Source organism: Sapajus apella, unplaced genomic scaffold, assembly GCF_009761245.1.
Source record: "Sapajus apella isolate SASKATOON/1434 unplaced genomic scaffold, GSC_monkey_1.0 scaffold104, whole genome shotgun sequence".
Classification (NCBI taxonomy): Eukaryota; Metazoa; Chordata; class Mammalia; order Primates; family Cebidae; genus Sapajus; species Sapajus apella.
Window position 1 is genome coordinate 6,149,075 of NW_022437044.1, and position 14,756 is coordinate 6,163,830.

At 34.3% G+C, this 14,756-nt stretch overlaps 1 protein-coding gene across 1 annotated transcript in view; it reads left to right on the forward strand.

The window, feature by feature from the left end:
• PCDH11X (protocadherin 11 X-linked) overlaps positions 1-14,756 on the forward strand; it is an 807,063-nt gene that overhangs the window by 631,987 nt on the left and 160,320 nt on the right. The window contains exon 7 of the mRNA XM_032258722.1: positions 3,066-3,089. Within this exon, the coding sequence (XP_032114613.1) occupies positions 3,066-3,089 (24 nt within the window). The remainder of the gene's footprint in view (positions 1-3,065; positions 3,090-14,756) is intronic.

Genomic DNA, 14,756 nt, shown 5'->3' on the forward strand with positions numbered 1-14,756 from the left:
TTAAAAGATATTTTCCTTCATTTTGTTGTAAAAGAAACCTAGTTGTTTCTGTTGTTTTAATTTACTAATTAAAATATTTGCTAGTAATTAACTCAGAAAATAATGTTAAAAACTCAATTTTACTCAAAGTAATAATTTATGCAAACATATTTTTTATTATTATTAAATTTGTGTAAGTAAAAATAATGATACCTAAACCGTTGTGTTTAAATTTAACTAATAAATTTAATCACAGAATATTTAATAGCCTGAAAACAATATTCTTGTTATAAACAACCTTAACTTGTGAGATACATTCATCTTCTGTATTATACAAATTATGTTTTAATTTACACATTAGTCATATTGTATACCTAGTCATTCATAATATGATATTTGGTTGGAGTAATTATTTTAAAAGTTCATTCCAGTTGTAATGATTCACATAGACTATAGCATTTCAGGTAACAAGGACTATGCTGATCTGTTTACTACAAACATCTTGGGCCGTGTGGATGCTTTAAAAATGTCAGTGATAAACCTTTAAACCTTAATTAAAAATTACTCTGAAATTTAGAGATACATTTGAAGATGGGCCTTTACATTATGCAAAAAAGTCCTTATAATGAATGCATTTCTTAGTGGTTGTCAGCGTATAATAATATATATATATATACTGTCTTACGGTGGGAAAATGGTTCCTTTTCTAGACCATTTCCCATGTGATGAATTAAAGAAATTCTTTATATTCAGTCTTAAAAGTTTTATGCCAAATATACTTATTGTTTTGAATTTTAAGGAAAATTAATCAACATTTGACTTTGGTGGATAGTAAACCAATTTTCACTTTTCAATTTGAGAGCTAAAGGTCTTGAATAGTTGGTTAAAATGTGTTTGTTTTCTTTTTTTATTGTTGTCACGTCTCTTGTTTTGCTGCTTTTATTTGTACCTTCCATACTCTTAGAAATAAGTCCAGACCCATTACATTACTTATTTTTCTGAAATTTTTAGTCACCAAATTAGAAAGGATGATTATCACTAAGCTCTAGACAACACTGAAATCGCAGTCTTTAAAAATGAAAAGACTTACATCCATTTGACACAGAAATCCCATTACTGGGTATTTACCCAAAGGATTGTAAGTCATTCTGTTATAAAGACACATGCACGCATATGTTTATTGTGGCCCTGTTCACAATAGCAGAGACTTGGAACTAACCCAAAACTAACCCAAATACCCATCAATGATAGACTGAATAAAGAAAATGTGGCACATATACACCATGGAATACTATGCAGCTGTAAAAAGGATGAGTTATGTCCTTTGCAGGGACATGGATAAAGCTGGAAACCATCATTCTCAGCAAACTGACACAAGAAGGGAAAACCAAACACTGCATGTTCGCACTCCTAAGTGGGTGTTGAACAATGAGAACACATGGACAATGGGAGGGGAATATCGCACACTGGGGCCTGTTGGAGGGTGAGGGTCTAGGGGAGGGAGAGCAGTGTGTAGTGGGATTGGGGAGGCATGGTATTAGGAGAAATACTTAATGTAGATAATGGGGTGATGAATGCAGCAAACCACCATTGCAGGTGTGTATCTATGTAACAAACCTGCATATTCTACACATGTACCCCAGAACAATTAAAAAACAAAAAAGAAAAGAGGATACATTATTACTTCTCTATTTAAAGCAGTCTTTCTTTTTTTTTTTACTTCAGTATATTTAAAAACTCTACACTTAAATATTATGAGTTGATTATTAATTCTAATTACTAAAAATTAGAATGATTATGTGTGTGTGTGTGAGTGTGTGTGTGTGTTTCTTATCATGGAAGTAGAATCCTCATTTAAAAGATGGGAAGTTGCAAAATTCTGTTTAGAAGATCAATCCTCCCCTTTATGAAAACACTATTTAAAAAAAATTTTATACTTCAGCTTGTATTGCCATTAACTTACATTGCATACAGATGAAACACTTTGTGTTGAGAAATAAATGTGCTATTTGTCAATGACACTTCAGAATATTGTACAATGCTCTCTTATTGATCCTTATTACTGCATAGAAACATTACCTTCACCTCTACTTTTCTATTCTGCCTTATTATTTCTATCTAAGAATTTCATGTCTTTGGTTATATAATGTTCTAATTTTATTCAAAATAGATTTTTAACAAGTTCAAAATGTTTATCTTTTAAGCTTTTATCCATAATGCATATTATTAAATAATCCATAAAATGCAGATGCCATCAGGAAATCACTTATTAATATTTCCTTTAAAATCTTACAGTGAATAAACTTGTGAGTCATCTGCCCAGATCAATAAATATTTGGGTGTTTATAAACATAAAATTATTTTGTTTAAAAATAGACTTTGCTACTTGTTCCAGATCAAGCATGATTTTACAGTGTTTCAAGAAAAGTCAATAATACAAGGCTTGAATTTACCTAGATAATAATGACAATCATCTCTAATCCCTTGCATTCTAATTGTGAGAAATAATATAAAATTTAGGTGAAGACAGCAGTATTATAGAAAAAGTTTCTTAAACCATGATAAGAATAATTTTATTAGGCCATTCTCATGCTAGTGCCTGCTGATTTGGGGTATTTCCTATTAGATTTTTACATATAAGAATTTGGAGACAGAGCAACCTGTTAAGTCAAAAACAATGTCTTTTTTGCTCTACATTTATAGTAGGAGATTGCATGAAAGAAGCTGTTATGTCAATAGAGAACTGTACTTAGCCATCACAGGTGACGAAACTAGAAAATTTGCCGAGTTACTGCAAAATGTGAAGTTCAACAACACATTTCTTTTACAGAAAGGACCAATCATTACTTCCCAGGAAGCCAACATATTGTATAAGCTTGGTCCAATTCTATAAAAATGTATTAAAAAGGACAAATTTCAAGGAGCACCAGTCCTTGTCTATCTCAATTATTACATATTTTGTAAAGTGAAGTTGAAAATATATTGCAATATGTTACAATTTACATTTAGTTAGGTATGTTAACATAATATTGTAGAAATAAGAGAAAATATTTATTGTGTCTAACTTTATTAAAATCTCTTTTTAGCTTTCATTCCTGGACTAAAGAAAGGTACAGTAGAAGTCAACACAAACCATAATCATGTTGCATGTTTCATATTCAAATGAGTTGCTGATTTGTGTTTAAGAACTTTTTACTTTTTGCTTTTCATGAACCATCAACTGTTTGCTTAAAACACATTTTTAATACATTTGAAACATCTGAAATCTAGGAAGAGCATTCAGTCAGTTGGATATCTTATATATCTGAATGCTTTTTCTAAGTTGTGTGTCATCAGTCTTTAGATAGTAAAATGAATGTGACCCTATAGTTATTTATTTGGCTTAAAGTAGTTGCTTTCAAATTGCCTATGAATCTAATTTTTCGTTTTTCTCCTCTGATAGTGTAAGCATTTTCAATATTTTGTTTGAGTACCCCTTAAAGGTATAATTATACTTTTCTGCATTCTATTCCAATTTGATCTATAAATTGTATATGTTTTCTAAATTACTAACAAAATAGAGTTTACATTGTTTATAAATTTGGAAATAATATGTAATATGTATTTTCTTTGCCAAATTATAACACATGGATTATGTGCAATCCTATAATATGGTTGACAGAAAAGATTTTTAAAAACATAGAGTTTAAGCAATCAGTTAAATATATATATATAATTTTCTTGTGCTGATAAAATTTTTAAATGCTGCAGAATATAGTGAATGTTAGAAATATATTTGCACTCATCTTGTGTATGCACACATTTCTTTATTGTCCGCTTTATATTTTGCTATGGTTCTGTCTTATTGTTCCACTGTTCTTTATAACAATAATTTATTTTACTCATATACTTTTATTTTAAACTGCAATGTATAATACATTGATGTTTTGATGAAATAGAAATAGCACTTAAAGAATAAATTTTCTTGAAATCAGTCATAAACCTAAATTGTTATGTAAAGAAGAAATTTACCTTTAATCTTTAATTTTGACAAATTAGCAATATTAATGACATAGTTTATCAATTTTTGGTATTTTAAATGTTGTGAAATGCTGCTTTTGACTTTTTACATTGTGTTTGGGCAGTTCTCCTGTTCTTCTATAATTAGTCCTAATGACCATGATACATTTTTGGCTATCATCTAAATAATGGCATTTCAAACTGAATATTTTATTCCCTTTGAGAAACTTGAAAATTCAGTTTACATGCGTAATTCAGTACGCAGGTTAAAGTAGATGGCACTGAATGTGCTTTTTATTTTGTCTCCTTCTCGTTGGTTTCTTGGTATCCTCTGATACTCTTCAGGAAAAACAGATAATTCGTTGTTGTGGGGACTCATTTGTGTTTGTGATACATCGTCGAGGTGTTTTGGTCCTAAGTATTCATAGGTATAGTGGAAGGAGCATTTGAATGTGAGTCAGCTCATCTTGAGTTCTGATGACAGTTCTACACCTGACTAGATGCAAACACTTAACCAAGACATTTAAACTCACAGGATCTTCACTTTTTTTGTTTCCCTCATTTAAAAAATTGCAGTATTTGTATGTCTCTGAAGCATAATAACAGTGATGATAAGAATAATAGCAGTAATCAACAGTAGCTAGTATTTGAGTGCGTACTATGGTCTGGACACTGGTCTTAATAATCTACAAATAATTTTAATACTTACAACACTTCTATGCTTAGTTTTTATTATGATTTCCATTTTTTCGTAGGCAGAAACTGAAAAGGTTCTTTGAAGCAAAGGAAAGTTAAGTAATGTTAGAATTCATTTGATAATCTCTAAAGCACTATGCCTCTGTTAGACATTACCATTACTTAGATTCTTTTCACCTTCTTCTGTACACCACTGAGTAATGATAATTACAATTAAATTCATACTTTAAATTTTGCTTTTATTGAATAACATTTATTTAGTACATTTATAAGGCAGTTTGGCTCTGACTCTAAGCTACAGTGAAAAGCCATCATACCTTTTATTGTTATATAAATATGTTCATATCACATTTCCTACATTCATTTTCTATTTTCAGTTTATTTGAGTATACTTGCTATAATTCACCTTATATAGTACAAATTTTACATATATTTTATGTAATTAAAAAGTCCTTTATGACCTTATTTATAAATTTATAAAACAAGAAACATTTCATTTATTCAACTTTTCGATTGAGCGTTGACTGCCTTCCAGGGTTGACTTGAGTTATTTCCCAAGACACATAAGTCATGGTAATATTAGATATATGCTGGCAAATACTTGGTAATCAGAGAATTATTTCTAATTCTGAAGGTGCCTTACTTGTCCTCAAAGAAATTGACAAATACATACTTGTCGACTCATCCAGGGAAATTTTTTTTCTACCTCTTCCTGAGGAAAATATACATTACTAAGTTTTGGTAAACTAATAGTTTCCATTGTATTTGTTTTCAAGTACACTGTCTTTTTCTTCTGCATATGTTTTAATATAAGAGCAAGAGTCTTAGCTGCATCAGTAACATTTTTGACTATCATTGAGACCTGGGGTTTGTAAGCAGTGGAAAGTTACATGGTTAGCCTATCTGCAGTCATTTCCTTACAGTGTTTTATCAAACAAACAATTTTTATCCTTTTGATCCTCAGCTGACTTTCAAGGGTATGTTCTTTTTTTTGTTTGTTTTTCAATTGAGACTAAGTTTCGCTCTGTTGCCCAGGCTGGAGTGCAATGGCATGATCTTAGCTCACTGTGACCTGTGCCACCTGGGATCAAGCAATTCTCATGCCTCGCCTCATGAGTAGCTGGGACTATAGGCATGTGCCACCACACCCAGCTAATATTTTTGTATTTTTCATAGAGACGGGTTTCACCATGTTGGCCAGACTGGTCTTGTACTCCTGACTTGGTGATCTGCCTGCCTTGTGAGCTGGGTTTCTATACTTCTTGTTTGTCCTGAAAGGCCAGCTATAATTTAGAAGTGTGTTACTTTAGACTTGAAATGTTCAATTTGAGTCAGAGTTAACTGTTGAGTGACAAGTATGTGGGAAAAAAAGTAGGTTGAGGTGGAAGGATCTAGAAGAGTCTGGGAAAATGGATTCTCTCTCAGCCAATGAATCACTTCACCTATCCTCATCTGACTGTTTCGGTAATAAGAGCTTGTGAACATAAGACACAATTCACTACTGTCATGAGATATGTGGAATTTTTTATGTCAATGATTGCAAAAAGTAATGTCTTGTCACAGGATAGCTTTTTCTTTTTCTTGGCCAGGAGTTAATGAAGATGCATGTGTGTAGTTTTCAAGAGACAAAATTATAGCACAGGCCACAGTATTAATCCCTTCATGCTAATTTAATATCTCCCAAAATTCCCAGACTAAAGGATTAAATCAATGTGAAGTTTAGTGAGTTTTGTTTTGGATTACTAATAGAAGACTCTAAAATGCCATAGCAAAATACTTGTGAAAGAAATTAAGCCTTAAGAAGCATTAGCAGTTGAATATTTTAGCATCTTAAATTGCCTTATTCAGATAATATATGGCAAGTTGTTCTGACATATTCATTATGTATTATACAATGTATTACACAATGACATATGGTGCTAGAAAAAATGAGCCCTATATTCTCTTTTAGCAATTGTGAACGGGAGTTTGCTCATGATTTGGCTCTCTGTTTGTTATTGGTGTAGAGGAATGCTTGTGATTTTTGCACATTGATTTTTGTATCCTGAGACTTTGCTGAAATTGCTTATCAGTTTCAGGAGATTTGGGGCTGAGACGATGGGGTCTTCTAGATATACAATCATGTCGCCTGCAAATAGAGACAATTTGACTTCCTCCTTCCCTATTTGAATACCTTTTATTTCTTTTTCTTGCCTGATTGCTGTGGCTAGAACTTCCAGTACTATATTGAATAGGAGTGGTGAGAGAGGGCATCCTTGTCTAGTGCCAGATTTCAAAGGGAATGCTTCCAGTTCTTGCCCATTCAGTATGATATTGGCTGTTGGTTTGTCGTAAATAGCTTTTATTATTTTGAGATACGCTCTGTCAATAGCTAGTTTATTGAGGGTTTTTAGCATAAAGGGCTGTTGAATTTTGTCAAAGGTCTTCTCTGCATCAATTGAGATAATCATGTGGTTTTTGTCTTTGGTTCTGTTTATGTGGTGAATTATGTTTATAGACTTGCGTATATTGAACCAGACTTGCATCCCTGGGATGAAGCCTACTTGATCATGGTGGATAAGCTTTTTGATGTGCTGTTGCAATCGGCTTGCCAGTATTTTATTGAAGATTTTTGCATCTATTTTCATCATGGATATTGGCCTGAAGTTTTCTTTTCTTGTTGAGTCCCTGCCGGGTTTTGGTATCAGGATGATGTTGGTCTCATAAAATGATTTGGGAAGGATTCTCTCTTTTCGTATTGTTTGGAATAGTTTCAGAAGGAGTGGTACCAGCCTAGGTTGTCTTACAGGAATTTTATGATTTGGGGTTTTATGTTTAAATCTTTAATCCATCTTGAGTTTATTTTTGCATATACTATAAGGAAAAGGTCCAGTTTCAATCTTCTGCATATGCCAGTTATGCCAACACCATTTATTGAATCCTTTCTTCATAGCTTTTTTTTTTTTCTTTTTCTTTTTCTTTCTTTTATTTATTTTTTTTTTTGTTCAGGTTTGTGAAAGATCATAGAGTTGTAGGTGTGGGGTCTTACATCTTGGTTCTCTGTCCTGTTCCATTCATCTATGTGTCTGTTCTTGTACCAGTGCCATGCCGTTTTGGTTCCTATAATTCTGTAGTGTAGTATAAAGTCTGGTGGCATGATGCCTCTGGCTTTGTTCATTTTGCTTAGGATTATCTTGGCTACTAGGGCTATTTTTAGGTACCATATGAATTTAATTTTTTTTAATCTTATATTCTTTCTTTCTTTTTTTTTTTTTTTTGGTTGTTGTTGCAGAGCTCTTTATTTTGCCTTCTTTTCTTTTCTTTTTTTTTTTTACCCATTTATTTTATTGCATTTTAGGTTTTTGGGTATATGTGAAGAACATGCAAAATTGTTGCATAGGTACACACGTGGCAGTGTGATTTGCTGCCTTCCTCCCCATCACCTACATCTGGCATTTCTCCCCTTGCTATCTCTCCCCAGTTCCCCATCCCCTACCATCCCTCCCCTATTTCCCCCTAACTGACCTCAGTGTGTAGTGCTCCCCTCTCTGTGTCCATGTGTTCTCATTGTTCAACACCCACCTATGAGTGAGAACATGCGGTGTTTGATCTTCTGCTCTTCTGTCAGTTTGCTGAGAATGATGGTTTCCAGGTTCATCCATGTCCCTACAAAGGACAGAAACTCATCGTTTTTGATGGCTGCATAATATTCCATGGTGTATATGTGCCACATTTTCCCTATCCGGTCTATCGTCAATGGGCATTTGGGTTGGTTCCAGGTCTTTTCTATTGTAAACAGTGCTGCAATGAACATTCCTATGCACGTGTCCTTATAGTAGAACGATTTGTAATCCTTTGGATATATACCCAGTAATGGGATTGCTGGGTCAAATGGAATTTCTATTTCTAGGTCCTTGAGGAATCACCACATTGTCTTCCACAATGGTTGAACTAATTTACACTCCCACCAACAGTGTAAAAGTGTTCCTATTTCTCCACATCCTCTCCAGCATCTGTTATCTCCAGATTTTTTAATGATCGCCATTCTAACTGGCGTGAGATGATATCTCAATGTTGTTTTGATTTGCATTTCTCTGATGACCAGTGATGATGAGCATTTTTTCATATGTTTGTTGGCCTCATGTATGTCTTCTTTTGTAAAGTGTCTGTTCATATCCTTTGCCCACTTTTGAATGGGCTTGTTAGTTTTTTTCTTGTAAATCTGTTTTAGTTCTTTGTAAATTCTGGATATCAGCCCTTTGTCAGATGGGTAAACTGCAAAAATTTTTTCCCATTCTGTTGGTTGCCGATTCACTCTAATGACTGTTTCTTTTCTTATTTTTTTTTTTTTTTTTTTGAGACGGAGTTTTACTCATGTTACCCAGGCTGGAGTGCAATGGCACGATCTCGGCTCACCGCAACCTCTGCCTCCTGGGTTCAGGCAATTCTCCTGCCTCAGCTTCCTGAGTAGCTGGGATTACAGGCACGTGCCACCATGCCCAGCTAATTTTTTGTAATTTTAGTAGAGATGGGGTTTCACCATGTTGACCAGGATGGTCTCTATCTCTTGACCTTGTGATCCACCCGCCTTGGCCTCCCAAAGTGCTGGGATTACAGGCTTGAGCCACCGCGCCCGGCCATGACTGTTTCTTTTGCTGTGCAGAAGCTGTGGAGTTTGATTAGGTCCCATTTGTCTATTTTGGCTTTTGTTGTCAATGCTTTTGGTGTTTTGGTCATGAAATCCTTGCCTACACCTATGTCCCGAATGGTTTTACCTAGATTTTCTTCTAGGGTTTTTATGGTGTTAGGTCTTTTGTTTAAGTCTTTAATCCATCTGTAGTGAATTTTAGTGTAAGGTGTCAGGAAGGGGTCCAGTTTCTGCTTTCTGCACATGGCTAGCCAGCTTTCCCAACACCATTTATTGAACAGGGAATCCTTTCCCCATTGCTTGTTTTTGTCTGGTTTGTCAAAGATCAGATTAAATATTTTTTAAATTTTATTTCTGTAAAGAATATCACTGGTAATTTAATAGAAATAGCATTGAATGCATAAATTGTTTTGGGCAGGATGACCATTTTAATGATATGATCATTTCGATCCATGAACATGAAATGTTTTTCCATTTGTTTGTGTCATCTCTGATTTCTTTGAGTAGTAGCTTGTAATTTTCCTTGCAGGGATTCTTCACCTCCCTGGTTAGCTGTAGTCCAAGATATTTTATTCTTTTTGTGGCAAGTGTGAATAGGCATTTGTTTGTGGCTCCCAGCTTGACTGTTGTTGATATATAGGAATGCCAGCAATTTTTACACATTGTTTTAGTATTCTGAGACTTTGGTGAAGTTGTTTATCAGCTTCAGAAGTTTCAGGGTTGACACAATGGAATTTTTTTAAATATAGGGTTATGTCTTCTGCAAACAGAGATAATTTGACTTCTCCTCTGCTGGAAAGTTTTTATTATGGCTTGGAGCTCAATATTTGTTACAGATTTGTTCAGATTTAGGATTTCTTAATGGTTTAATCTTGATAGGCTATATATGTCTAGGATTTGTCAATTTCTTCTAGATTTTTTCATTTATTGGCATATAGTTGCTAATAATGGCCACTAATCGTCTTTTGAACTTCCGTGTTATTAGTTGTAATGTCTCCTTTTACATCTCTGATTTTATTCAGCTCTTCTCTCTTTTCTCTTATTCTGGCAAAGGCTTGTCAATTTTGTTTAACTTTTCACAAAACAAATTTTTTATTCCACTGATCTTATGTATTTATTTTTTGGTTTTGAATTCATTGATTTATCTTCTATATTTGTTATTCTTTTTCTCCTACTAGTGTTGGCTTTTGTTTGCTCTTGCTTTTCTAGTTGTTTAAGGTGCATCATTAGGTTGTTTATTTGAAGGTTTTTTTGTTTTTTACTGTAGGCACTTATATCTGTAAAATTCCCTCATAGTACTGCTGTTGCTATACCTCATGGGATTCATTATGTTGTGTGTTCATTATCATTTGTTTCAAGAATTTTTTCAATTTTCTTTTCAATTTTTTCATTAACACACTGGTCATTCAGCAGCATATTGCTTAATTTCTATGTGAGTGTATAGTTTCCAAAATTCCTCTTGTAATTAATTTCTGGTTTTATTCCATTGTGGTTAGAGAAGGTGCTTGATAATTTTTGATTTTTTAAAATGTTTTTAAGAATTGTTTTTGGACTTAACATATAGCCTTTCCCTGAAAATGATCTCTTTCCTGAGGAGAAAAATGTGTATTCTGTAGCAGATGGTTGAAATTTTCTGTAAATATTAGGTTTCTTTGTTCTATAGTGAGGATTAAGTTCACTTCTTTGTTGTTGTTGTTGATTTTCTGTCTGAAATATCCAATGCTGGAAGTACAGTGTTGAAGTTACCACCTATTATTGTATTGGGGCCTATCTCTATCTGTAGCTCAGTAATATTTGCTTTATATATCTGAGTGCTACAGTGTTGAGTACATATATATATTTACAATTGTTATATCCTTCTGCTGAATTGACCCATTTATCATTATATACTGACTTTCTTTGTCTCATAGTTTTTATATTGAAATATAATTTGTCTGATATAAGTCTAGCTACTATTGCATTTTTTTTTTGTTTGTTTGTTTTTATTGGCATGGAATATCTTTTACCATCTTTTCATTTGCAGTCTATGAGAGTCATTAAATGTGATGTTTCTTGTAGGCAATAGATTATATGATATATTATTTTTATCCTTTCATCTTCTCTATATCTTTTGATTAGAGAGTTTAGTTGTTTTTACATTAAATGTTATTATTAAAAAATCAGGGCTTGTTCTAACCATATCGTTATTTGTTTTCTGTTCATTTTATGATCATCTCTTCCTTCTTTCTTTCCTTCCTGTTTTCCTTTAGTTAATTTAATTTTCTCTGGTGATACAATTCATTTTTTTTGTTTTGTTTTGTGTTGTCAATCGGTTGTCTGTTTTTTGATTTGACGTTACATGAAACTTGCAAATACTATCTTATAGCACATTATTTTAAGCTGATAATAATTTAACACTGTTTGCATAAACAAACAAACATAAAGCCATAAAGAAAACCCGTAAATATTCTACACTTTATCTTTATTCTTCTACTTTTTAACCTTTGGTTTTTTCCATTATATATTGTTGTACTGTCTACATCTTAAAAAGTTGTAGTTATTATTTTTTATTGGTTCCTGTTTCAATATTTCTACTTATGAGAAGAATTGTTTACACACCCCAGTTACAGTGTTGTAATATTCTGTATTTTTGTGTATTTGCTATTACCAGCGCGTTTTGTACCTTTGTATGAATTCTTATTGCTCATTAACATTCTATTCTTTTTGATTGAGGTACTCCCTTTAGCATTTCTTGTAGGACAGATCTGGTTTTAAAATCCCTCAGCTTTTGTTTTTGGGGGAAATCTTTATTTTGCCTTCATATATAGAAAATATTTTAACCTGATATACTATTATAGGGTAAAAGTATTTTTTTTTTCTGCAGCACTGTAAGTATGGTATGCCACTCTCTCATGTCTTGTAAGGTTTCCACTGAAATGTGCTGCCAGATGTATTGCTGCTCTATTTTATGTTGTTTGTTTGTTTCCTCTTTCTGTTCTTTCTAAAATGACCCTTTCCTTATTTTTGACCTTTAGGAGTTTGACTCTTAAATGCCTCAAGGTAGTCTCTTTTGGGTTAAATCTCCTTGTTGTTCTTTGGGCTTCTTGTACTTGGATACTGATAATATTTAACTAGGTATTGGAATTTCTCTTTCATTATTTCTTTGAGTAAACTTCCTACTCATATCTCTTTCTCTACCTCCTCTTTAAGGCCAATAACTCTTAGATTTGCTGTTTTGAGGCTATTATCTGAATCCTCTAGGTGTCCGTCATTATTTTTATTCTTTTTTTTAAATCTCCTCTGTGTATTTTCAAATAGCTTATCTTCAAGCTTACTAATTCTTTCTTCTACTTGATCAATTCTGTTATTAAAAGACTGATACTGTTTGGCTGCGTCCCCCACCAAATCTCATCTTGAACTGTGTCTCCCATAATTCCCATGTGTTGTGGGACGGACCCAGTGGGAGGTAATTGAATCATGAGGATGGGCTTTTCCCATGCTGTTCTCACGATAGTGAGTGAGTCTCATGAGGCCTGATGGTTTTATAAAGGGAAGCTCCCCTACACAAGCTTTCTCTTGCCTGCTGACATATGAGACATGGCTTTGCTCTTCCTTGCCTTCTGCCATAATTTTGAGGCCTCCCCAACCATGTGAAACTGTGAGTTCATTAAATTTCTGTTTCCTTGTAAGTTACCTAGTCTCATGTGTGTCTTTATCAGCAGTGTGAGAATTGACTAATAGAGAGACTCATGCATTCTTCAGTATGTTGGTTGTATTTTTCGGCACCAGAATTTTTACTTGATTCATTCTGATTATTTCAATTTCCTTGTTAAACTTATCTAATAGACTTCTCAAATTCTTCTCTGTGTTATCATTGAATTTCTTTGAGTTTCCTCAAAACAGCTATTTTGAATTCTCTGTCTGAAAGTTCACATCTCTCTCTTTCTCCAGGATTGGCCCCTGGTGCCTTATTTAGTTTGTTTGGTAAGGTCATGGTTTCCTGGATAGTCTTGATATTTATGAATTTTCATCTGTGTCTTGGCATTGAGGAGTAAGGTATTTATTGTCATCTTTGTGTCTGGGACTTGTTTTTACTCATCTTTCCTAGGAAGGCTTTCCAGATATTTCAAAGGACTTCATTGTTGCAATCTAAAATATATCTGTATTAGAGAACAGAAGAAGCCCAGAGCCCAAGACAACTTTTTTAGTTTAAAAATGAAGTAGCAGGTTCTTGCAGGCTCATATAGGTACTGTCTTAGTGGATTTGGACAATATCCATTAGAATTCTGTAAATTATTAGGCAAAACCTCTTGTTCTCTTTCCTTTCTTCCAAAATAAAAAAATGGAATCTCTCTCCCTCCCTCCCTCCCTCCCTCCCTCCCTCTCTCTCTCTCTCTTTCTCTTCTGAGCTGCCTGGAGTTATGGGTGGAATGACACGAGCATCCCTGTGACCACCACTACTAGGATTGTGCTGGGTCAGACCTGATGCCAGTACAATACTGGGCCTAACTCAAGGCTTGGTGTAACCACAACTTGACTATTGCCTAACTTTGCCCAAGGCCCTGGGGCTCTACAATATGCAGGTGGCAAGGCCTTTCAGACCTATGTTCTTCTCTTCAAGATGGTGAGTTTCCCCAAGCCCCAGGTGTGTCCAGATGTGCCATCCAGAAACCAGAGACTAGCATTAAATATTTTAGACATCTACCTTTATTGTACTGTAACTGAGCTGGCACTCAAACCACAAAATTCTGTCTTTCTCACTCTTCTTTCCCTTTTCCAATGGTAAAGGAGCTTTACCCTATGGCCACTGCCAATATGAGTCCATGGAGAATACTGCCAGGCTACTGCTGATGTTTTGTTCAGGTCCAAAGGCTGTTCAGTAAGCTTGTGATGATTGATACCTGGCCTAGGATTCACCCTTCAGAACAGTGGCCTCCTCTCTCACCCAGGGCAAGTCCTGAAATCCTGTCTAATACCCACGTCTTAGATATGGGAACCTCAAGGGTCCACTTGGTGCTCTACTCCTCTGTGGTGAGCTAGTACTTAAGGTCCAAGACAAAGTTCCCTTTTCCCTCCTCATTTCCCAAGCAGAGGGAGCCTTGCCCCCTATACACCACAGCAGAAAATATGCTGATTGTAGCCTGAGTCCAGCAAATCACAGAATCTCACCCAAGGCACTAGAAGCATTACCTGGGTATTACTGCTGGTCATTAATCTACTGTGATCATTATATATATTTCCATGGGGTCAGTGGTAGTATCTTCTTTGTTGTATCTAATTGTGTTTATTTGGATCTTTTATTTTTATTTTTTCTGTATTAGTCTACCTAGAAATCTGATGTAGTTTGTCTCTGTTTCCTCCATGAAATCTCATCTCAAATTGTAATCACCATGTTTCCAGGGAAGAACCTGTAATCCCCATGTGTCTAGGGAAGGAGGTGATTGGATCATGGGAACAGCTTTTCCCTTGCTGGTCT